This window comes from Phocoena sinus, chromosome 10, assembly GCF_008692025.1.
Source record: "Phocoena sinus isolate mPhoSin1 chromosome 10, mPhoSin1.pri, whole genome shotgun sequence".
Lineage (NCBI taxonomy): Eukaryota > Metazoa > Chordata > Mammalia > Artiodactyla > Phocoenidae > Phocoena > Phocoena sinus.
Window position 1 is genome coordinate 72,642,565 of NC_045772.1, and position 25,346 is coordinate 72,667,910.

Genomic DNA, 25,346 nt, shown 5'->3' on the forward strand with positions numbered 1-25,346 from the left:
CTTAGACATTGATGAAAACCAAATTAGTGACCCTGATTATCAGATGAAAGAAACTTCTCCCAATATTGAGAAAAAAATATTTGGAAGGGAGATCACAGTGACAAGAGACATGAAGGAACAACAAAGAAAATCAAGGAGAGCATAAAATAAGAACTCGAAAAGAAAGCAGATGGAAAATATAAGAAAGATAACCCCAAGACCCCAACATTCATCTTTATCCTTTGGATTGAATCACCACTACAGGAAGTTGGGAGAGAAAGGGCATCAGAAACATGTCTGAGATTCTCTCAGGAATATTCTCTCAGCTTCTCAGATATCCTCTTAGTTTCTCTCAGTATCCTCAAATTATTTTTATTCCCACTTCTATGAGTTTGAAATAAAGTATAGCATAAATAATTTTAAAATTGAAAGTACTTTAATAATGTTAACAGCTCTGAAAAACACCCACAATTTTAAGATAGCTGCTCTCTTCTCAAGACTTTCGACATTTCTTAGCAGTTGCACAACATGAGAATTAATAAATTATATTTATCTACTACCTAAAGTTGGCAATGAACCATGTTACCTTGAAATTGAGGCTCTCATTTATGATGGTTTTCCGAAGTTTTGCCAAAGCATCGGATTCCTCAGTGGCATTTACAAAGTGGTAATCCCGTATTGCAGGAAACCCTCTTTTGTTCAAGAGTTCCTTGGTGATTTTACTGATACAGGCTTTGCGCTGCTTCTCATCAGAAACATCCAAATGTGTCCCAACAAGAATCACAGGGGACGAAGAAGCACGAGCCTATGGGGAAAGATACAAAATACTTTTGTGTTTTTTTTTTTAAATCAAGACTGCTTACATTTCCACTGACATTCACTTTCTATGAAATTCACTTGAGTGGAAATGAGAAATCAAGACTTCTAAGAAGAAAATAACAACTTCCTTTCCTTCCTTAAACCTAAGAAAAAACTTACCCTTACAAAATTTTAAAAGTCAATTTTATGCCCCTTCTTATCCAATTATTACCACTTTTCTTTCAGGTGGCCTATGTAACAGTAATAGTATATTTTTCTTTTGCTTTTTCCGTGCCTTAAAATAGGTTATTCTCTAAGTGTGCTTTGGTCTTCTAAATAAAATAGTATTTAATAACCCCCAAATTATTTCAGAGTAATACAATTTGTTTTATATTTTCTCTTCCTTACCTGTAAATTCAATCTCCTTAATTCATATTAAAGTCATTCAGTGTGGAGTCTACAATGAAAAAAGTCACTAAAGCAAATATTACTGCGACTATAGTATTTTCTCACTTTGGCTAGCTATAATAAAGTCAAAAAAAGGAAGTTTAAAAAATTACCAAAATGACAAAACAAGCTTGATGGAGCCAAAATTTCCTGACAAATCTTTTTAAGGGCTTGCCTCACAGAAGAGCCCACTGGAACATCATTCAAAGACCATTCACTCTTACTTTGGTCTCAATTCTAAAAAGTCATATATATTTAAAACCATATATACATAAAGTAATAGCTGACAATATGACAGCAAGGGACAAATTGGAAAAATTGCAAAATTCCAAATATACTATTAATCTGGGACCATTTAAAACTGTAAGATCTGAAGGACTTCACACTAAATTGCCTCTGAGGACAGAGTTGGTGATGCACAGATTGCTTTTTTTCACTATGGTTTATTTTAAATTAGGGAAGTTCATATTACCCTTAAGAAATAATATCAGGGAATTCCCTGGTCACCTAGTGGTTAGGATTCAGGCTTTCACTGATGTGGCCCAGGTTCAATCCCTGGTCAGGGAACTGAGATCCTGCCAGCTACGTGGCACAGCCGAAAAAAAAAACAGAAATAGTATCAAATAATATCAAAATAATACCAAAAATAGTTTAACTTATAAACTCTCAATTTCTATAGCTTAAAATGGTTTCCAGTTTCTATAACTCTCACTAATATAGAAAACACTATTTTCATGTCACAACTTAATTACTTTCCCAACTCAAAATTTTAGTGCTTCTTTCTTTTAAAAAATTATTTGAAGAGACTATTTGAAGCACCTGTTTGCCCAAAATAAATTACCTTACATACCAAAAAAAAATCCAAGAATTATTTTCTATTTTCAAATGATTAGAACAGATCACCTTTATATTGAAGAGCCAAGGCTTCATGGCATCAACTTCAGCTTGCCCTTTGCTGAGGTCATAGACAGCAAGATACAGGGCTCGTTGGGTCATAAAGTGGGGGTGAGTGCTGTAGAATTCCTCACAACCTAAATAAAAATTAGAGAATTTTTTAGCCTTCCAGAAAATAGGCAAGAATTTTTCATCTTATTCAAAAATAAAATTAAGTGATACTATCCACTATTTATCACACAAAGAAAGAGAAAAACTATAAAAAATGATGGTTACATGGCTACACTGGCTTTTTACTAGGGACTGACAACTTTTCACCTGTGTCAGCTACTTAGCTTCAGCTGGCATGTACTGGTTCCTAACATTTCCTTCCATGGCTTCTCCATTCTGGTGGCGAGGGTACAATTAAGAGAAATAAGTGGCTTTGGAATAATTCCATAGGATCCACCAGGTCTCTTTGCAGTATTGGAACAGAAAATTCAGTTTTTAAGTCCCTGTTTTAAAAAGATGTGTGAATAAAAAATTCTAGCAAAATAAATACCTGCAAAATCCCACACATTTAGAATGAGGTCTTTCTTCCCTTTGCCTCTTATTTGGATGGGCCAGTCTTTCACGTCTATGCCAACTGTGGCACCTTGCATCCCAAGATCTGATTTCTTGATTTTCATTAATTGCTGCAACAAGGTGGTCTTACCACTCCCGGTATTTCCCACAATCATAAGTTTCATTCGGTTATAGGGCACAGCTTTTTTTAACCGCTGTTGAAGAAACCTGGTATTTGAAAAACAAAAATAAAATAAACTGCTTAGGAGTGTACTTATGATATAGGTGAATTCTTATGCACTGAATTCTTTCAAATATCAAACTGTTCTAAAATACAGTATGCAAAAGAGTGCATAGCTCATGTAACTAATAATGCATGTGTCTTTCAATGCACTATTGATGCATATATTTTGTTAGCGATGTTGGTGTAGTTGATAATGATCGGCAGCATTATCAAATATAATGACATTCTATCACCAGAAATAATCAAAATTTCAAAATATGTTTGTAATACTCACTAGAATTTTATACACACAATTTCTTTAAATAACACAAATAAAACCCTAAAAATTATAAAGTATAATTTTTTTTTTTTTTTCAGTATGCGGGCCTCACTGTTGTGGCCTCTCCTGTTGCGGAGCACAGGCTCCAGACACACAGGCTCAGCGGCCATGGCTCACGGGCCCAGCCACTCCGCGGCACATGGGACCCTCCCGGACCGGGGCACGAACCCGTGTCCCCTGCATCGGCAGGCGGACTCTCAACCACTGAGCCACCAGGGAAGCCCAAAGTATAAAATTTTACAAAGCTCATAGGATAAACAATCAAGGTAGAGTATATAAGCATGCTGCTATACTAAACTTTGATAGTGAGGTCGTATTTGGTACATTATACATGTGTATGCGTACATATATTCATGTATGGTATACATAATGTATATATTTATATATATCATACATGCATATACATAATGTAAATGGAAAGGGAGAACATACTGGTTAAATTATAAATTGATACATATAAATGATTATACTATCAGCAGATAATATGTTGCTGTTCCTAAGTCTTAATGTGAAAATAATTGAAACTAACTAGAAGTGCTGCAGGTGGCTAGCAATACCACCTTTAAATTAATAGTACATTTAAATGTTCTCAAAAATAAAATGGATATAGAAAGATATATTTTAAGTATGTTAAAATGTTGCCACAGTTTAAAATTAGAAAAATAAACTAAATCATAAGTGAATCTTAGGGAATATTGACTGATTAGTTCTCATAACTAATAGGAATCTGTCCAACATTCCTGATGATCTGAGCAAAAAGCATCATTATTTTCTTGAATTATTTGATGCTCTAGAAAACAAGATCTGGCAGATCAGATCTTGTACCTGCTGTTATTGAAATCAGTCATTTTCTCACATACAGCTTATGTTCTGTTTTCATCACCAATAAACAAGAAAATCAATGGTCCAAATGTCTATTTATTAAGAATTCATTCTTTGTCATTCTTTAAAAAAGCAAATGAGGACTACAATTTCTAAACTACTCCAGGTCTATGTTCTCTCTAAAAATGTTAAATATGTTTAAAAATATTTAGTTATATAGTAGCTTGATAATATAGCATAACACATCGAAAACCAGTTCTACTAAATGTTTAGTAAGAATTGAATACATTTTTATATGAACATCTTTTCCAGTTTCAGGAAGGAAAATCATGGGAAATAACTGTGTAGGGTGCGGGCTAATCACGTTTATTTAGCATAGTTGGTGAAAAGATCTTTTTTGTTTTTTCAAGTTAAATCACACTCAGGAGAACAAAAAAAACAAATCTTTGTTCATAAAAAGAGACAAAAAGCTAAATATAAATTAAGAAACTTTAAAGAAGAGATTTAGGTAACTGTAGTTCACTCGTAATGCAACAATTATTAATTGTATGCCAGGCTCCGTGTTTGGTGCCAAGAATGAAATAGTAAGTAAATGTAGCCATGGTCCTTGACTTAGTGGACATTATAGGCAAGTCAAGGATACATTAAGAGGTGATAGCTGAAACCTGTAAGATAAATATGGACAGCAGTAGTTTTGTGGAAATAAAAATAAATGATTTTACAGGTAGGTAACAATAAGAGTAATGTGCTCAAACAGTAACAATAAGACTAATGTGCTCAAACAGTAACAAAGAGTGGAATAAAGTTCATTATTAAAGATATTTGAAGTTCATAAAATATAAAACCAGAAACAGTGATACGTGGAAGTTTTGGTGGTTTCAAAAATGATCAAGTTGAGTAGGTTATCAGCTTCCTAAGCAAAATTGATGTAATTTTATATCATTTAAGTAACTATAATGCTTTAAGATATAATAGACATACGATAACTATTTGCTATATGAAATGCAGCTTGAGAAGTTATAATACTATGCTTTATTTCTTTAGATTGTATAACTGGTAACAAGAGACCAAATAGTAATAATTTCCTTTTAGAGACCCTTTCTACTGAAAAGCATGATAAGGAGAAGCCATTCTGTCAACCTTAACTTGGCTAGGAGGAAATGAAAAACTCTGCAGTGGCACTAAACAAACCCATTTATTAAATAAAGGGCAAATGACAAATAAACGTTGGATGGTACTATATATTTTTTTCTTAAATTGTAACTATATATCCATCAAAGTCACAAAGAAAGGATATCTGAAACAAATTTAATAAAAACAAATGAAAATAAAATTATCTAACCTTATGATGTCTTTGGCTTTACATCCTATGTGTTTAAAATCAAAATTAAGATGCAGTTCATCCAAAGGAAGATCCCATATTTTGCTTAATTTCCCCATTTCATTGGGAAAGGATCTCAGCTCCAAGTTGTAACTAACATCAAGAGATGTCAGATTTTCAAGACAGCCAATCTCAGGAGGAATCTTAATGAAATAAAAAAGGGCAAATCTTGTTGGTGGGAAGAAAGAAATGTGTGCTGCCAAAACACAAGATGCTAATATGAAACAAGAGAGGTTCAGAGATCCCATCAGCACCTTGCACAGCCTCTCAAAAGAGTTCTAAAACTTTCCAAAGGTTTGTCATAGTTTTCATTATAAATGTTTGAAAACATACATATAAAGGACTTACCCCAATCTATGTCATTTATTTATAATCTTTAAAAACCCATTCTGCCTCCTTCACATATTTCATCACTTCACAACACTGAAAGTAAAGAAGTTCTTTTTATGTATCCAAAACCAATCATCTGTGGCTTCAGTCTATTCCCTCACACTGTGTTCTTCAGTAAAACTAAAGATCTAATCATCACAGACTTATGTACAACTTACTGTTCTTAAAATACAACTAAATGTTTATACCTTAAGTGGCATAAATATTGGAATTTCTTTCTGTTCCAAATTTTTAAGCAATATTCATTACTTCTATAATAGCAAACATTAATTTTCTGCAAAAAAAGTCAGGTATTCCAAAATATTCAGAGTTATTCTGAACCTCATGGTTTCAGGCACTTTACTGTTTTTTTGGCTTTTATAGGCAACAGACTTGAACCTGGCCAAAAAAAAAATTTTTTTCTGGGACGAATGGATAATCAATTTCAGATTTATAACAGAGACCTGTCCATTTGGGTGAATGCAGAAATTTAAGAATGTGGAAAAGAATGTCAGCTGAAAAACACAGGCTGCATATGGCCCGGAGACAACTTGAGAAATACAGCGTGTCTGAGAGTCTGTTAACAGATTAGCGATTTTGTGATAAATTGTCACACTTAAAGCATTACACACATTCATAATTAAATATATATATATATAAATATTCAAAATAAAATAGAGCACAAAAAGTGATTTTTTAAGGAAATTAAGCATTGTTAATATACCCATTTACCTCAGGGTAGGATTAGATCTTATTCAAAAAGTAAGCAATATCAAATAACAGATTTTGAAATGATCATTTGTGATAATGCAAATTATAAAAGCATATTTTCAAACTGGAAATAATTCTAAACAAATAAAGATGACCTCTTACCTCTTTCAGTTTATTATGAGAAAGATGTAGTTTCTCTACTCTAGACCATGCACAGGCTTTTTCACTCAAGTCCAAGATACTGATTTGATTATGACTAAACAAGAGTTCCCTTAAGTTCAAAGATCTCCAGTGCACAGGACCTGGTAGATATTGAATATCATTGTTGCTCATATCTAAGGACCGCAGGCTGAAACAATACAATGTCCAGATAAAAATCAAATGAGTGTTTCCAAAATACATGAAATAACATCACAAGTAATTTTCACCAGAGTGAGAATAAGGTATAACTTTAAAACTAACATTATTTATATATGAGTACATACGTGTTTTTTTGTGTACATAAAGGTATATACAGGCTAGAAAAAAAAGGCATGTCTCAACAGGAACATTTTTAAAAAGGACAAATAAAAACAAAATTGAGGCCTAATTTCCCTACTTCAGAAACATAAAAATGTCAACCATAAGGAAAGACCAAGTGTTTTACAAACACTTATGATGCGTGAGAAATCATAATTAACAAAGGCAAAAACAGTCATTAAGATTCCTGCCTTCTATACAAGATTTACAAATATGTAGCCTCCATTTCTCTGTTCAATTTCACTCATACCTGGAGGGATTCTTCAGAGGTTGGGTCCTTAAGTTTACTATCATTTTTAGCAGCCAGCCTCAGTGTGAAAAGTATCATAACATTGAGCATGATGTCTTGTATACAGTAGGCCCTCAATGTAAATTTGTTGCTTTCAGGCAGGAATAGCTACCCAAAATTTGCAGGAAATAGCAGAAAAACACATGTCACATGTAAATGTACATGTGTAGGAAGAATAAAGATAGTCAACAATTGTGGTATATTTGACTATGTAAAAGGTTGCCTGGACTTTTACTACTGTATACTGATCCCTTTCATCCAGCATATTTGAAGTATTATGAATTAATTCTAAGCTCAAATAGCTGTACTGCCTGCTAGACCAAGATTCAGATCTGCAGAGCAACATTATTGCTCTAATTTTTAAATGATCTAGATTTTGCCCTAGTTACCTTATAAAAATGTTGAAAACAAGAAAATTAATTTGACTATATTAAAGATAAGACATGTATGTCTAACAAACAATGCAACTGAGACAAAGTTGAGAATCGTCAGGTTGTTCAAAGGCAGTGTCTCTTAGCTTTTAGACTAAACTTGGAGACTGAAGCTGGCCAACCACACGCTCATTTGTGAAACAAAAGAATAAATTTAAAAAATACATATAAAACACTAAAAATGTATACCTGAAGATGGTGTCTAAAGGTATAGTGTAATTAGGGACTGCATAATATTTTTAGTTCTCTGGGAAGAAAGCTTTCTTATGACATGCATCTTCTAATAAGCTTTTTTTTTTTTTGCGGTACGTGGGCCTCTCACTGTTGTGGCCTCTCCCGTTGCGGAGCACAGGCTCCAGACGCGCAGGCTCCGCGACATGTGGGATCTTCCCGGACCGGGGCACAAACCCGCGTCCCCTGCATCGGCAGGCGGACTCTCAACCACTGTGCCACCAGGGAAGCCCTCTAATGAGCTTTTACAAATAGGTGGCTTCCAAACACATTTTCAAGAATAAATTATGTTTAAAATATAGGACCGCCCACCTGTATTCTATAGATGCCTGTATGTCAGAATTAAGAGTCTGAAATCAAACCACCAGTGTTTAAGAACTGTGACTACAGGCAAGTTACTTTCTCTCTCTTATGAAATAGTGTTCTCATTATAAAGTGGAGATGATAACAGTAAGTATTTCATAGGATTATTAGGAAGATTAAAAAGATGATCCACTGTTAAGCAGTAAACTACAGTGTCTGACACATTCTAAACCTAGACTTAAATTAACTATTATTCATCTGTCTCACACCTTCCATGGCTAAATTATAACTAAGTATTATTTGCCTGTATATGTATATATTTGCACATGTACCTTGATGGATTTTATTTATAATAAATAATACTACTAGAATAGTTATTTAAGCTTACAACACATTTGAAATCTAATTAATGCCTGGATTTGTAGTTAATAGGAAGCTTTTATTTTTAATGAAATTAACCAAAAATATCCCCAAATACTTGGAACGACATAAATTATCCTATTCTTCACCAAAAATGTCACTCAAACATAACAGGTATAATTTCAAAGTTAACAGTGTTTTAGCAACATAATCCCCAAAGCAAGTGAAATTTTAAAAGTTAAAGTGATAGCCAGTACAATCTCATTTGATTATAATAATGCAACAATTAATTACTCTTAAATTGTTTCTACACAACAGCACATTAAATAAATATAAAAGTTAAAAAGCCCAAATATAAAAAAAAAAAAAAAAAAAAAGCCCAAATAACAATTCACGTCTTTCATCTAATATTAAAAGTCAAACACTCATAGATTTAAAAACATTAAGTTTAGTAGGTTTAGAAATCAATTACATTTATATGTCTAAGTTAAAACCATGTTTATGAAGGTTTTGTTCCACCTCGTGTGGTTTTTAAAGTTAAAATAATAAACTTACTGTGGAAGATTTAAAATTGCTTCCGGAACACATGTAAATTTGTTTTGAGATAATTTTAGGCTTGTCATGGAAGAAGGCAAAAAAGGCATAGCAGCTAAGAGAAAACGAAAGTGAGATAATGGACATTTTAATAACTTTAACTACATTTCCATTAGATTCTACAATAAGAGCAGCTACCAATGATCTATCACATAATTTAATTTCCATTCTCACACTGACAATAAAATAATTCTACTTTTAAAATAAATTAATACTACCACAAAACATTAAAACAATACACCATAATTATAAGACTCTCTTAACCTGAAAGCCACGAAAGTGTCTAAGTATAAATTCATCTGTCCAACAACTGTACAAAGTAGAAATCATTAGAATATTCATTTCAAATTATCTGTGATATTATGGGACATACATTATAGATTAATTCAAATTACTCTGAAGTAAGTCTAACAAAACATTTTGGAATATTTTACTAATCCACAATATAATATAAAAATAAAAATTCTCTATAACACCATCTTGTAAAGAGTATTCTATGGAATAACTATGGATGTTACTTAATAAAAGTATTCTTTGATCATATGATCTTAAGAGATTAGGGACCTCCCCACAGAGATTTCTACCTTGAATTTGGTGTTATTTCGATACATGTTTTTGTACTTTTATGATGTATGCATCCACAGGTAATACATATTACTGTTTTGCACTACATAAATATTATCATATCGTACATGTCTATATTCAATTTGCTTTTTCATGTAACAATTTTTTTAGATTTATTTTTCATGTTGATAAATACATCTTATTCATTTATTTTAACTGCTACATAGCATTTCCATGGTATGAATATAGCCAATTTATTCACTCTCCTGTTGATAGACATTTACATTCTTTCCAATGTTTGGCTACTATGAAAAATGCCATAATAAATATTCTTATGCTTATGCTTACTTGCATACTACTCAGTGCCTATGACAATGTTTAGCAAATTGTCAAAAAAACCCAAAAAGCAAAAGGGTGTTCTGTGAACAGTGAGAGGATGCCTCTATTGTATATAACCACTAGTAGAATTCCTGAACAGTAGGGCATCTACAATTTCATTAGAAATGCCAAATTTCCCTTTAAGACAGATATGTCAATTTTGTCAGTTATTCCTAAGGTATTTTATATCTTTTGAGACTAAAAATATATACTTTACAAAAAAAAAAAGGGATTAGGGAAACATTATGCAAAATAAAATGAAATATTTCAGAGCTGTCAATATTCTGGTATATTTTATGAATTTCCAAAAGGGAAATACAGTACAAGGTACGTCCAAGGAATAAAATTCTATGGAACATAATTTTGGAAACTGAGCAAATCATACAGACTGTTTTCTCATCTGTAAAATAGTGAAGCTAAATCAGATGAACTCTGAGATTCTTTAGAGATCTGAAAATCTGTGGTTCTATGAAAGTGGCTTGAGAAATTATTTCTTAGCATTTTCAAGGTTAAAAATATGGGTTATGTTTTATCCAGAAAATCTTTGAGGGTCAAAATGTTCCAGGACATTACTAGAAGCTATTTTCCTGAGAAGCAGAAAGGTACATGCTATACTTCACCTATTTCCAAAAAGTATTTGTAGCAAAATAAATTAGTAGAAATGATTCTCCACTTAGGAATTAAAAGTCTTAAGGTTCAGATTCTATATGGAAGACTGATAAAATCAAAGAACTAAAACTTCATTTCACATGGGAATTTATTTTTTTTTGTGGTACGCGGGCCTCTCACTGTTGTGGGCTCTCCCGCTGCGGAGCACAGGCTCCGGACGCGCAGGCCCAGCGGCCATGGTTCACGGGCCCATTCGCTCCGCGGCACGTGGGATCTTCCCGGACCGGGGCACGAACCCGTGTCCCCTGTATCGGCAGGCGGGATCTCAACCACTGCGCAACCAGGGAAGCCCCCACATGGGAATTTTTAATGGTTGTGGTCCCACTCAGGTATGACCTCCATAATGTGTCTTTCCAAATATAAAACCACTTCTAAAATTATTACAAAGTTGTGCAGTGCAAACATTTTTTGAACATAGGTATGTTCAAGCTTTCACAACTAATTAATTAATTCTATGCCCCTGAACATGTCACACAAAAATCTCAGTGCTTCAATTTCCTCAATTAGTCAAGCAGAGATCATACCTGTCCTACCCTATAGGATTTTTGTGAGATTCAGCTGAGATAACATATTGACCATAAGCTAGCCTTAGGGTCCCTCAGATGCTCTTCTTTCCAGACTTAACTTAATTAAACGTCACAGACACAGACACACTTCCCTGCCTCCACAGTCTGGATCAGATCCCCTTAAGGTACCCTCATAGCATCTTGAAACTTCTCCTCACAGCACTTAGTACGATATACAATTACATTTATTTATTCCATCATTATTCAATGTCAGTTTTCTGAACTTAACTACACGTTCCTTAAGGACACAGACTGGGTTGCTTTACTCACTAGTGAGTGAATCACTCTATTCCCCAGTTTCACTCTCATGGTAAGAACATGGTCAATATCCAAAGAGGGTGGAAGGAAGGGAAAAAGAAGGAAAATAATTCTATGCAAATTAATATGGATTTTATTGTTAGTAGTTTCTCAAAGTTCTGGGAAAATAAAATATTTTAAAGTAAGTTGTCAAACTATATTCTGCTATTAAATAGTATTAGAAATTATTTTACCAAGTCAGGTATAGGTATGTGGGTGGCAAGGTATGCATGGCCTCCATTAAGGAAGATAAAATAGGGAAAGTTCCCACTTATTTCCATGGAAGTATTCTGTTCTTCAATATTAGAACTTTCAGACAGGCTACAAATGAACATAATTTCCTGTTGTCTCACATGCTACGAGAACATAGAGTATTCCAGGATTTTTAACAAAAGTGATCATATTGTGTATTATTATAATATTTTGCACAGAGCAAGAGCTCAATGAATACACATTAACCTAATTAATTTAAAAACTTTTAAATAATTAATTTTATTTCTAAAAAAAATAATAGTGGGGTTCCCTGGTGGCGCAGTGGTTGAGAGTCCGCCTGCCGATGTAAGGGACACGGGTTCCTGCCCCGGTCCGGGAGGATCCCACATGCCGCGGAGCAGCTGGGCCCGTGAGCCATGGCCACTGAGCCTGCTCGTCCGGAGCCTGTGCTCCGCAATGGGAGAGGCCACAACAGTGAGAGGCCCGCGTACCGCAAATAATAATAATAATAATAATAATAATAATAATAATAATAATAGTACTTATACTCCAAAAATCTGCTGAAGAAACTTCAGTAGGAAACTCAGTATTTCTGCTTCAAGCAGCTCAGGCAACTTATAAGCATTTTTAGTATAATCGTGTAAAAGGAACCACAGTTTAATGACTATCTGCAGTCCAAGATATTGACATTTTAGCCTATGACAATAACAACATGTTAAATACTGTAATACAATTTTTAATATTAAAATTTTTAAATATTAAAAACTAGACTTTTTTTAGAGCAGCTTTAGGTTTATAGAAAAATTGAGCAGAAAATACAGAGAGCTCCCACATCTACCTTTTCCCTTCACCATCACCACCCCAGACACATGCATCTTTTCCCCATTATGAACAACTAGAATAGTTTGGTATACTTGTATGTATAACTGACGAGCCTATATTAATAAATTATTATTAACTGAAGTCCACAGTTTACAATAGAGTTCACTCTTTGTGTACTATATTCTGTGGGTCTTGACAAATGTATAATGACATGTATCCACATTACAGTACCACACAAACTAATTCCACTGCCCTAAAAATCTCCTCTTCTCCACCTAGTCATCACTCCCTCCCTCCAAAATCTTGGAAATCACTGATTATTTTACTAACCCCTTAGTTTTGCCTTTCCCAAAATGTCATATAGTTGAAATTATACAGTGTGTAGCCTTGTCAGATTGGCTTCTTTCACTTAGCAATATGCATTTAAGTTCCCTCCACATTTCACGGCTTGACAGCTCATTTCTTTTTATCACCAACCTGCTAACTTGATATTTAAAACTCCAGCATAATATTTAACTGAAATGCCACCTTTAAATCCCCACCTAAAATGTCCATATATGGCTCATGCAATTACATTTATTTGTTGCATTCGACCCATACAACACTCAAAAGGACTGGAAGGAGAAGACTCATATAAAACACTTACCAAGAAAATTCATTCTGGCACTTAAACTCTCCACTTTAGGACAAGTCTCAAGAAAGTCCTCTGATAGAGATGAAATGTGGTTTTTACTAAGGTTTAAAATCTTCAGTTCCTTCAGGCTCAAAGGGGAACATATTCCTGATATTTTATTTCTAGTCGTAAGAGACAAAATGAGGATTAAATTGCATAAATTCACATGCTTTGAAGAAAAATAGTCAAAATATCTTCAAAAATAGCATTAAAGCACATTTATTAATTTTAAAATTAGTTTTAAAAATTTAAGACAATTGAAAGAAGCTGTATTATGAATTTCCTCAGTCTTTTATCACATTACCATGTAAAAGTCATTACTATGGAAACAATGTCATTGTATGTCAACCTTATGAAACTTCAACGTGAGGTGACCCTTTTTTCTTCAATGAACCCCTTTCTTACCCTTCTAAAATGAGCTGTTCAAGTTTCTCTACCACATCACCGAGATTCTCAGGAAGAAAAGATAGCTGATTGTAGGACAGGTTAAACTGTTTCAAGGTTGAGCACCTCACAGCCCGATCCAAAACTACTGAGGGTCCAATGTCATTTCGAGAGACGTCAAGGTTGGCAATACAATTCATTTTCAACAAGTAAGGGGGAAATGATGTAAATTTATTACTTTGCAAGTCCAAATGTGTCAAACACTTCAGAGTCTGGAAAGACAATATTTTAAAATTTTTTAATGAACCACCTGAACAACTTAAGTTTAGCTAATATTTCTGCCTTCCATACTTCTGGTAACTAGAACCATTAAGAAGTTTCCAAAAAATTGAAAACACAATCTACAAGAGAACTTCAGTATACTGACTGGTACTACCTGCTCTGCTAATAAAATGGGTAAAGCCGGAAAAATATAACAGGTAGAAGGTCAAAAGCACACTCATAGAAATAAGGTTTAGAGTCTAATTCAGCTTTTCTTGTAAACTATTCCTGCAATGAGTAAAATGGAAGAATACTTTTGAACTAATGACTTAATGAATAAGCAGTATAACATAATCCTGGGAATATAGTTTTTAACACTAGCTTTTAGAAATTGTTACACATTTTAATATAAATAAGATTTACCATAAAGTAGTCATGTATATAATACACATTTTATTTTATAACCTCCTTTTTATTTTCTATTTTTTAATTTATTTTATTTATTTATTTTTGGCTTCATTGGGTCTTTGTTGCTCTGCACAGACTTTCTCTAGTTGCGGTAAGCAGGAGCTACTCTTTGTTGCAGCTTGCGGGCTTCTCATTGCGGTGGCTTCTCTTGTTGCGGAGCACAGGCTCTAGGCACAAAGGCTTCAGTAGTTGTGGCACGCAGGCTCAGTAGTTGTGGCTCATGGGCTCTAGAGCACAGGCTCAGTAGTTGTGGTGCACAGGCTTAGTTGCTCCACGGCATGTGAGATCTTCCCAGACCAGGGCTCAAACCTGTGTCCCCTGCATTGGCAGGCAGATTCTTAACCACTGCGCCACCAGGGAAGCCCTAACCTCTATTTTTAAATGAAATGTTTTGTTTCAAATCTCTATTTTCTATTTTTAATCAATTTCTAATTTTACTATGATAATAGCAAAACTTCCATTTATGTATCATATCAATTTTTAAAATGTTTCGTATGAATTATTGTCAAAGGGCTAAACTACCAAAAAACAATCACTTCGTTATTCTCCTCCTTATAAATCAATATATGTACTTATTCTCATATGGAATTCTAAACAGTTTAACATGATTAAAAAGGCTTATTAATGGATCACTGCCCAAAAAATCGGTTTCAAAATTTCTATCATTGTTTCAGATACTACAAGATTATTCAGAAGGAAAGATTTTTACATTATTTATTCCCAAGGTTTAATCACCAAATTTTCTTGTAAAGAGACAGCTACAAGCAGTAACAAAAAGTCCCATCTAGTGGTGCTGACTTGAAATTTCCTTAGAGAAAGTTATGAGCTGGCCCAGTCTTTGAATGCCCTAATGTATTTCACCTTGCCATGCTCTCTTCACTCTCTTTGTTTCCACTAGGCTAAATTCTAGTTTTCTTTTACTTAATCTTTAGCAAATATTGATGGTCTACCAAGGGTCAGTCATTAATTCCTTCACAAATTAGTTCAGTAATCATCTATCAAACATCTACTATATGTCATACCTTAGTAGGCATTGGGGATACATGTGAACAAGTCTAAAACAGTTCCTGTTCTAAAGGAGTTTACAATTTTGTGAGGACAATATACTTTAGATCAAAATTTATAGTAATGAGCACTGGAAGAAAAAGAGTGGGTGCCAGGGAAAGGTAAACCAGATGGGAGCCAACCTAGCCTGGAGGGAAGACAAGAGAAGAAAGGAAGAAGATGGTAAGGAAGTGACATTTAAAATGAGGTCCTTTGAAAACTTCCCTAATATGGGAAAGGAAATAGTCAATCAAGTGCAGGAAGCACAGAGAGTCCCATACAGGATAAATCCAAGAAGAAGCACACCAAGATACAGATTAATCAAACTATCAAAAATTAAATACAAAGAAAAAATATTAAAAGCAGCAAGGGAGAAATACCAATAACATACAAGAAAATCCTCATAAGGTTAACAGCTGATCTTTCAGCAGAAACTCTGCAAGCCAGAAAGGAATGGCAGGACATATTTAAAGTGATGAAAGGGAAAAATCTACAACCAAGATTACTCTACCCAGCAAGGATCTCATTCAGATTTGATGGAGAAATTAAAACCTTTAGAGACAAGCAAAAGCTAAGAGAATTCAGCACTACCAAACCAGCTTTACAACAAATGCTAAAGGAACTACCTAGGCAGGAAACACAAGAGAAGGAAAAGACCTACAATAAAAAACACAAAACAATTAAGAAAATGGGAATAGGAACATATATATTGATATTCACACTTAAATGTACATGGACTGAATGCTCCAACCAAAACACACAGACTGGATGTCTGTATCCACTGAATGGATACAAAAACAAGACCCCTATATATGCTGTCTACAAGAGACCCACTTCAGACCTAGGAACACACACAGACTGGAAGTGAGGGGATGGAAAAAGATATTCCATGCAAATGGAAACCAAAAGAAAGCTGGAGTAGCAATTCTCATATCAGACAAAATAGACTTTAAAATAAAGACTATTACAAGAGACAAAGAAGGACACTACATAATGATCAAGGGGTCAATCCAAGAAGAAGATATAACAATTGTAAATATTTATGTACCCAACATAGGAGCACCTCAATACATAAGGCAAAGGCTAACAGCTATAAAAGGGGAAATCAACAGTAACACAACCATAGTAGGGGACTTTAACACCCCACTTTCACCAATGGACAGACCATTCAAATTGAAAATAAATAAGGAAACACAAGACTTAAATGATACATTAAATAAGATGGACTTAATTGATATTTATAGGACATTCCATCCAAAAACAACAGAATACACTTTCTTCTCAACTGCTCATGGAACATTCTCCAGAAGAGATCATATCTTGGGTGACAAATCAAGCCACGGTAAATTTAAGAACTCTGAAATCGTATCAAGTATCTTCTCCGACCACAACACTATGAGACTAGATTTCACTTACAGGAAAAAATCTGTAAAAAATGCAAACACATGGAGGCTAAACAATACACCACTTAATAGCCAAGAGATCACTGAAGAAATCAAAGAGGAAATCAAAAAATACCTAGAAACAAATGACAATGAAAACATGACGACCCAAAACCTATGTGATGCAGCAAAAGCAGTTCTAAGAGGGAAGTTTACAGCAACACAATCCTACCTCAAGAAACAAGAAACATCTCAAATAACCTAACCTTACACCTAAAGCAATTAGAGAAAGAAGAACAAAAAAAACCCCAAAGTTAGCAGAAGGAAAGAAATCATAAAGATCAGATCACAAATAAATGGAAAAGAAATGAAGGAAATGATAGCAAAGATCAATAAAACTAAAAGCTGGTTCTTTGAGAAGATAAACAAAATTGAAAAACCATTAGCCAGACTCATCGAGAAAAAAAGAGAGAAGACTCAAATCAATAGAATGAGAAAGGAAAAAGGAGAAGTAACAACTGACACCGCAGAAATACAAAGGATCAGGAGAGATTACTATAGGCAACTCTATGCCAATAAAATGGACAACCTGGAAGAAATGGACAAATTCTTAGAAAAGCAAAACCTACCGAGACTGAAGCAGGAGGAAATAGAAAATATAAACAGACCAACCACAAGCTCTGAAATTGAGACTGTGATTAAAAATCTTCCAACAAACAAAAATCCAGGACCAGTTGGCTTCACAGGCGAATTCTATCAAACATTTAGAGAAGAGCTAACACCTAGCCTTCTCAAACTCTTCCAAAATATAGCAGAGGGAGGAACACTCCCAAACTCATTCTACAAGGTCATCATCACCCTAATACCAAAACCAGAGAAAGATGTCACAAAGAAAGAAAACGACAGGCCAATATCACTGTTGAACATAGATGCAAAAATCCTCAACAAAATATTAGCAAACAAAACCAACAGCACATTTAAAGGATCATACTCCATGATCAAGTGGGGTTTACCCCAGGAATGCAAAGATTCTTCAATATCTGCAAATCAGTCAATGTGATACACAATATTAACAAATTGAAGAATAAAAACCATATGATCATCTCAAAAGATGCAGAAAAAGCTTTTGACAAAATTCAACACCCATTTATGATAAAAACCCTCCAGAAAGTAGGCATAGAGGAAACTTTCCTCAACATAATAAAGGCCATATATGACAAACTCACAGCCAACATTGTTCTCAGTGGTGAAAAACTGAAACCATTTCCCCTCAGATCAGAACAACACAAGGTTGTCCACTCTCACCACTATTATTCAACATAGTTTCGGAAGTTTTAGCCACAGCAATCAGAAAAGAAAAAGAAAGGGAATCCAAATCGGAAAAGAAGAAGTAACACTGTCACTCTTTGCAGATGACATGATACTATATGGAGAGAATCCTAAAGATGCTACCAGAAAACTACTAGACCTAACCAGTGGATTTGGTAAAGTAGCAGGATACAATATTAATGCACAGAAATCTCTGGCATTCCTATACACTAATGATGAAAAATCTGAAACAGAAATTAAGGAAACACTCCCATTTACCACTGAAACAAAAAGAATAAAATACCTAGGAATAAACCTACCTAAGGAGACAAAAGACCTGTATGCAGAAACTATAAGACACGGATGAAAGAAAGTAAAGATGATACAAACAGATGGAGAGATATACCATGTTCTTGGATTGGAAGAATCAACATTGTGAAAATGACTATAGTACCCAAAAAAACCTACAGATTCAGTGCAATCCCTATCAAACTAGCAATGGCATTTTTCACAGAACTAAAACAAAAAATTTCACAATTTGTACGTAAACACAAAAGACCCCAAATAGCCAAAGCAATCTTGAGAGAGAAAAACGAGCTGGAGGAATCAGGCTCCCTGACTTCAGACTATACTACAAAGCTACAGTAATCAAGACAGTATGGTACTGGCATAAAGACAGAAATACAGATCAATGGAACAGGACAGAAATACCAGAGGTAAACCCACGCAATATGGTCACCTTATTTTTTATAAAGGAGGCAAGAATATACAATGGAGAAAAGACAGCCTCTTCAAAAAGTGGTGTTGGGAAAACTGGACTGCTACATGTAAAAGAATGAAATTAGAACACTCCTTAACACCATATACAAAAATAAGCTCAAAATGGATTAAAGACCGAAATGTAAGGCCAGACACTATCAAACTCTGAGAGGAAAACATAGGCAGAACACTCTATGACATAAATCACAGCAGGATCCTTTCTGACCGATCTGCTAAAGAAATGGAAATAAAAACAAAATAAACAAATGGGACATAATGAAACTTAAAAGCTTTTGCACAGCAAAGGAAACCATAAACCAAAAGAAAAGACAACCCTCAGAATGGGAGAAAATATTTGCAAATGAAGCAACTGACAAGGCATTAATCTCCAAAATATACAAGCAGCTCATGTAGCTCAATATCAAAAAAAGAAACAGCCCAATCCAAAAATGGACTGAATAAGTATAGACATTTCTCCAAAGAAGATATACATATTGCCCACAAATACATGAAAGGATGCTCAACATCACTAATCATTAGAGAAATGCAAATCAAAACTACAATGAGGTATCACCTCACACCAGTCAGAATGGCCATCATCTAAAAATCTACAAACAATAAATGCTGGAGAGGGTGTGGAGAGAAGGGAACCCTCTTGCACTGTTGGTGGGAATGTTAATTGATACAACCACTATGGAGAACAGTATGGAGGTTCCTTAAAAAAATGAAAATAGAACTACCATATGACCCAGCAATCCCATTACCAGGCATATACCCTGAGAAAACCATAATTCAAAAAGAGTCATGTACCACAATGTTCACTGCAGCTCTATTTACAATAGCCAGGACATGCAACCAACCTAAGTGTCCACTGATAAAGAAGATAAATGTATAAAGTAGATGTGGCACATATATACAATGGAATATTACTCAGCCATAAAAAGAAACAAAATTGAGTTATTTGTAGTGAGGTGGATGGACTTAGAGTCTGTCATGCAGAGTGAAGTAAGTCAGAAAGAGAAAAACAAATACCATATTCTAACACATATATACGGAATCTAAAAAGAAAAGAAGAGAAAAGAACATGTTTCTGAAGAACCTAGGGGCAGGACAGGAATAAAGACACAGACATAGAGAATGGACTTGAGGACATGGGGAGGGGGAAGGGTAAGCTGGGACAAAGTGAGATAGTGGCATGGACATATATACACTATCAAATGTAAAACAGATAGCAAGTGGGAAGCAGCCGCATCGCAGAGGGAGATCAGCTTGGAGCTTTGTGAACACCTAGAGGGGTGGGGTAGGGAGTTTGGGAGGGAGACACAAGAGGGAGGAGATATGTGGATATATGTATATGTATAGCTGATTTACTTTGTTATAAAGCAGAAACTAACACATCATTTTAAAGTCATTATACTCCAATAAAGATGTTAAAAAAAAAATGAGGCCCTTGTAACTTGGGCCTGCATAAAGAGGAGAATAGAGTGGGGATATATTTTAGACATTGGGGTAGCATTAGGGATCACCTTTTTTTCTTCTCTCTCCCCAGATATACAAACTTTAGGGGAAAGATACCACTTAAATATATTTAAAAATCATGCAATGTTGCTGTTAAAATATGTCAAAACTATGGTAAATTTTAAAAATTAGAAAAAGGGAAATGTACTGGCAACAACACTAGTTTATAAAAACAGGTATAATTCTTTTTCAAACTTTGCAGTTCAGTTCAAGAATTTGTTTAAAAATTTAAACATTTGTATTAAGATCGTTTTGTCCGTATATTTTCTTTGACTTCTGATCTAAGTACATAAAAAAAGGATGAACAAAGTCAATAGTCAGAGGACTACCCTATTAGCAGACTATTTTATACTTTAATTTTTATGAAATGGGAACTTTGAGCATAAAAATCAATTTTTAAGCTGCACATAATTTCAAAACTCAATTAATGCCTTATGGATAGTTTAGTTGAGCCTCTGTATTTTGCAGATAAGAAAATTAAGGTCTACAGCAGTCAGAGTAATATGTTCTTATTGTCACACAGTTGGTAGCTGAGCAGAGCCAGGACCACCAAACTAGGTCTAACCTAATTTAAACAGTTTAAGTTGTCCTATTAGAATTAAATAATTGAAGGCATAATCAACACATAGCCTTGCTAGACTTTAATACTTACCATGTAGCATCAGGACAGAACCTCGAATTCCTTTTTAATCACATTTCCATTTCCATTACCTGCCCCCAAAGATGCTTCTGGAATACCACACAGACTAAGATACTTGTATGACAACCAGAATAATGGGGGAATTATTGTCCAATGACACAAAAACAGAACGTTCCTTTTAAAGATTTAAGCATGAAAGTTAGATATAAATGTAAAAGCTCTTCAAATATCCTGAGAATTATAAGGATAAATTAAACTTACTTCACATAGTTGTTGTGGAAAGCTCGTGAGTGCATTCTGGTGAAGTTCCAGCTTTTCAAGATGCTCCAAATGACCACTTATACAGGATTTCTGGCTCAGGGCATCAATATCTCTTAGTTCATTTGCTGAAAGGTCTAAAGATGTAATATATTCTCTCTCAGAAGACAGGGAAGAAATGCTTTCTGAATGCCTCATATGTGATTGGAATTTTGATGCTCCTTTTGTCAAAAACAAACAAACAATGGAAATATAAGCAAGTAATTTAAGTTCATATGGTAAATGTTTATGGATCACCTACTACTGTCAGGCTGTCTTCAAGGCACTGGAAATTCAACAGAAAACCAAACTATGGAACTTATATTACAGTGTCAGAGATAAACAGTAAATAATAAATATTTAATCAGGTGGTATAAGTAGTGTAAAAAAACAACAGACCTGAAGAAGAAGATCAAGAGTGGCATTGGTGAGGGTATTATTTACATTTCAGGAATACAGTAGAAAGGATAAAAACTGTATGATGTATATCATAAAGGCTAAATTTTTATTTTTTTTATTTATTTTTTTTATTTATTTTTTTAAGGCTAAATTTTTAAATCTATAATTGTATTTCATTTTTCTACAGTCTATGGAATCATTAGGTAAATATAATTTGAAGGTTATGTGAAATTGGCATCAAGAAAATTTGCATAATCAGAGGAAATTTATCAAAGTGCTGTATTCTGCTCAAAATATCTATTTACTTGTGATTACTTTCAAATACTTACTGAGTGAATCATCTGAAGTCAATATTTTTCTTTTTCTCTTCAGTAAATCTTCATGATCAAACATGGGTCCCTATTAAATATTTATAATAAAATTACCATCATTTTTTGGAGCAAAGAGAACATTTTCCTATCTGGTTTCTTTAGGAGTCACTATAAGATTACTAGCTAAAATATTCATGGGACCAAGCCATACCATAAGACACAGACCTAGTCTGGGCTCCATAGACATGAAGCTCTAAAAAGAAGAAAGAGTAAAACCATTTTAAAGTGTACAGAGCACCTATATGCCCCAAACATGCTCAAAAGTCTACAAATGTAAATTTAAAATAGCATACGTGCACGCACACACACACGTGTATATATAGAGAGACAGTTTTCTCACATTAGGGAATTTCTGCACCAATAGTTCCTAGCTTTGGCACACAATTTCAGTTATTGAAAGAATGTCAAAAAGTATACAATATTTAACTGCAGTTTTTACAGTATAACTTACCAATGAATTGGAATGTCTTTGCAAATTTGGTGAGCAACGCTGCAAGGCAGGATCTCGGTAAAATTCTCCTACGCTAATTGAATTTGATTTCTTTTTCACAAGAAATGAGCCTTCACTTCCTATTTTTAAACAATAACATAAAGGCAAGTAAGAAAAGCTGACCTAATCATAAGATGCTAGCATAGTAGTTCAATCACAAAACATTAAACACATTTTCATGAATGGAAATTGCCCAATTCCTTTTGTAACATCTTTAAAATAGAAATGATAAACTATGTCAGCTTGTCATTTTCAAATTCAACTACATTATTCTTCATCCACAAATATTTATTGAATGGCTGTCACAGACTAGACACTGAGTAAGTGCAGGATAAAGATAAGCAGGAAAAATAATCCAGGCCTCATATGAGCTCATAGTACAGCAGGAAAGAGCCAAGTAAAAAAATAGTTACAAGTGCTACAATAAATACATGCATGTTCAGGAAGCAGACAAAGTTTATACATAAATCTGATCAATGTTATTCCTTTCTGTTTCTCTGAATTTTGCTTAGAAAATTTTCGAATCTTGTTTTAAATATTGGAATCACACTAAATTATTTAACATTCAGTAATTTTGAGTACATCTCTGTTTGAATTACATATTTTATAGTTTCATTTATGAAATGACATTAAAATAAACACAATGAGTTTAGTTGGCAATATTGTTTTGAGAGAGAAAAGAATTACTTTGAAAATTATGGATTTTCAAGAAAATAAGGATCAATATTAGTCATATTTTAAGGATAAATAATGTAGAGCCATTTTTAAGAACTCATGAGATTTTAAATTCTATCACTTTTTATCTTACAAGCATAAAGAATTAATTGTGTCAAAACATTATAAAATTTACAAATCCAAAAATCAATTATTTTTACATTAGCATTTCTGATGTTTTCCTTTATTTAAAAATATTTAATGAGAATTCTTCTTTCATCTATGATGGTGTAACAAACACTGAACTTAACCTCCCCACAACAAACAACTAGAAAATTGGACAAATTTTTTAAAACAACTGGTTTCAAGACATTGGGCTGCAGAGAGTACAGGACTGTGTAATCCCTGAAAGAAGGGAAACAAACTATGTGAACCTTATGATCACCCTGGCTTTCTGCCTGGAGGCAATTTAAGGGCCATTGGCACAATGAGAAGGAATTTAAACAAAGCCCAATGGCTTTCTTGAGATGAGGAAATGGAGATCAGTGTTCATGGAGACTAACTTAGCTGGGAGTTCCAGGAGAGAGTCATGGAAAAAGAGCTCCAGTAATCTGCATAGGGATTTCCTATAGCTGTGCACTAGAAGAAATGTAAAAGGGAGTTCTTCAGGAGGAAGGAAATGATACTAGATGCAAACTTGGATCAATATAAGGAGGTTAAGTCATCAAAAAAATTATAGTATTTAATGTATGTTCACCCAGTAACAGAGCTTCAAAATACACAAAGCATAAACTGATAAAATGAAAAGGAAAATTAACAAATTACAATCTCAACACTTTGTTCTTAAATATAACAAGTAGAGAAAAAATCAGTAAAGATATAGAGGACCTGAAAAACACTATCAAACAAGTTGACCCAATTTCACCCAACAACAACCAAATACACATTTTTTTAATTGCACATGAAACATTCATGAAGATAGACCACACAGTAGTCCACAAAGCATGTCTCAATAAATATAAAAGGACAGAAATCATCAGAGTAGGTTCTTTAACCACAACAAAATGAAATTTGAAACCAATAAGAGAAAGCTATGTGGCAAAATGTCCAAGTATTTGGAAAATAAACAACACTCTTCTAAATAAATCATGAGTCAAAAAATCTCAAAGGAAATTAGAAAATTTCAAAAGTGAATGTAAACAGAATATATAAAAGTTGTGGGATGCAGCTAAAATGGTGTTCAGAAGGATCTGCATGGTCTTAAATGTTTATATTATAAAATTAGAAAGCTCTAAAAATCAGTGTTCTAAGCTTCCATGTTAAGAATCTATAAAATAAGAGTCAAATAAAATCTAAATAAGTAAAAAAAAAGAAAAAGAAAAGAAAAAGCAAAAATCAATGAAAAATAAAATGGACAATCAATACAGAAAGTCAATGAAACAAAAACCTGATTCTTTGAAAAGATCGATAAAATTGATAAATCTTGAGCTAGACTGAAGAAGGAAAAAAAGGAAAGACAAAAACTATCAATGTCAAGAATTAAAGATCAGATATCACTAATGATCTTATAAACATTAACAGGACAATAAGAGATTATAAATAACAATAAATAAATTTGGCAACTTATGTAAAGTGGACAAATTCCTTGAACATTTCAAATTACAAAAACTGACAAAAGAAGTAACAGAAAAATCAAAAGAACCATAAATTTATTAAAGTTATTATATTTATAATTAAAAAGCCTCCCCCCCACCACCAAAAAGTATTCCTAACCTACAAGGCTTTACTCATGAATCCTATTAAACATTTAAGACCTCTCCTACACAAATTCTTTCAGAAAACAGTGGAGTCAGGAGCACCTTCCAATTCATTTCAAGAGGCTAGCATATTCTCATAGTTACAACAAAACAAAACTACAGACCAATATCCCTCATAGATGCAATATCCTTAACAAA

The 25,346-nt window shown here is 33.8% G+C and overlaps 1 protein-coding gene across 4 annotated transcripts in view; it reads right to left on the reverse strand.

Moving 5' to 3' along the window:
• LRRK2 (leucine rich repeat kinase 2) overlaps nucleotides 1-25,346 on the reverse strand; it is a 153,033-nt gene that overhangs the window by 56,293 nt on the left and 71,394 nt on the right. For all 4 annotated transcript variants that reach the window (XM_032644297.1, XM_032644296.1, XM_032644298.1 and 1 more), the window contains 11 exons: nucleotides 22,699-22,817; nucleotides 22,206-22,275; nucleotides 21,442-21,659; nucleotides 13,822-14,072; nucleotides 13,390-13,538; nucleotides 9,196-9,289; nucleotides 6,670-6,856; nucleotides 5,389-5,570; nucleotides 2,660-2,889; nucleotides 2,128-2,255; nucleotides 566-784 (listed from right to left, as the gene is read on the reverse strand). In XM_032644297.1, the coding sequence (XP_032500188.1) occupies nucleotides 566-784; nucleotides 2,128-2,255; nucleotides 2,660-2,889; nucleotides 5,389-5,570; nucleotides 6,670-6,856; nucleotides 9,196-9,289; nucleotides 13,390-13,538; nucleotides 13,822-14,072; nucleotides 21,442-21,659; nucleotides 22,206-22,275; nucleotides 22,699-22,817 (1,847 nt within the window). The remainder of the gene's footprint in view (nucleotides 1-565; nucleotides 785-2,127; nucleotides 2,256-2,659; nucleotides 2,890-5,388; nucleotides 5,571-6,669; nucleotides 6,857-9,195; nucleotides 9,290-13,389; nucleotides 13,539-13,821; nucleotides 14,073-21,441; nucleotides 21,660-22,205; nucleotides 22,276-22,698; nucleotides 22,818-25,346) is intronic.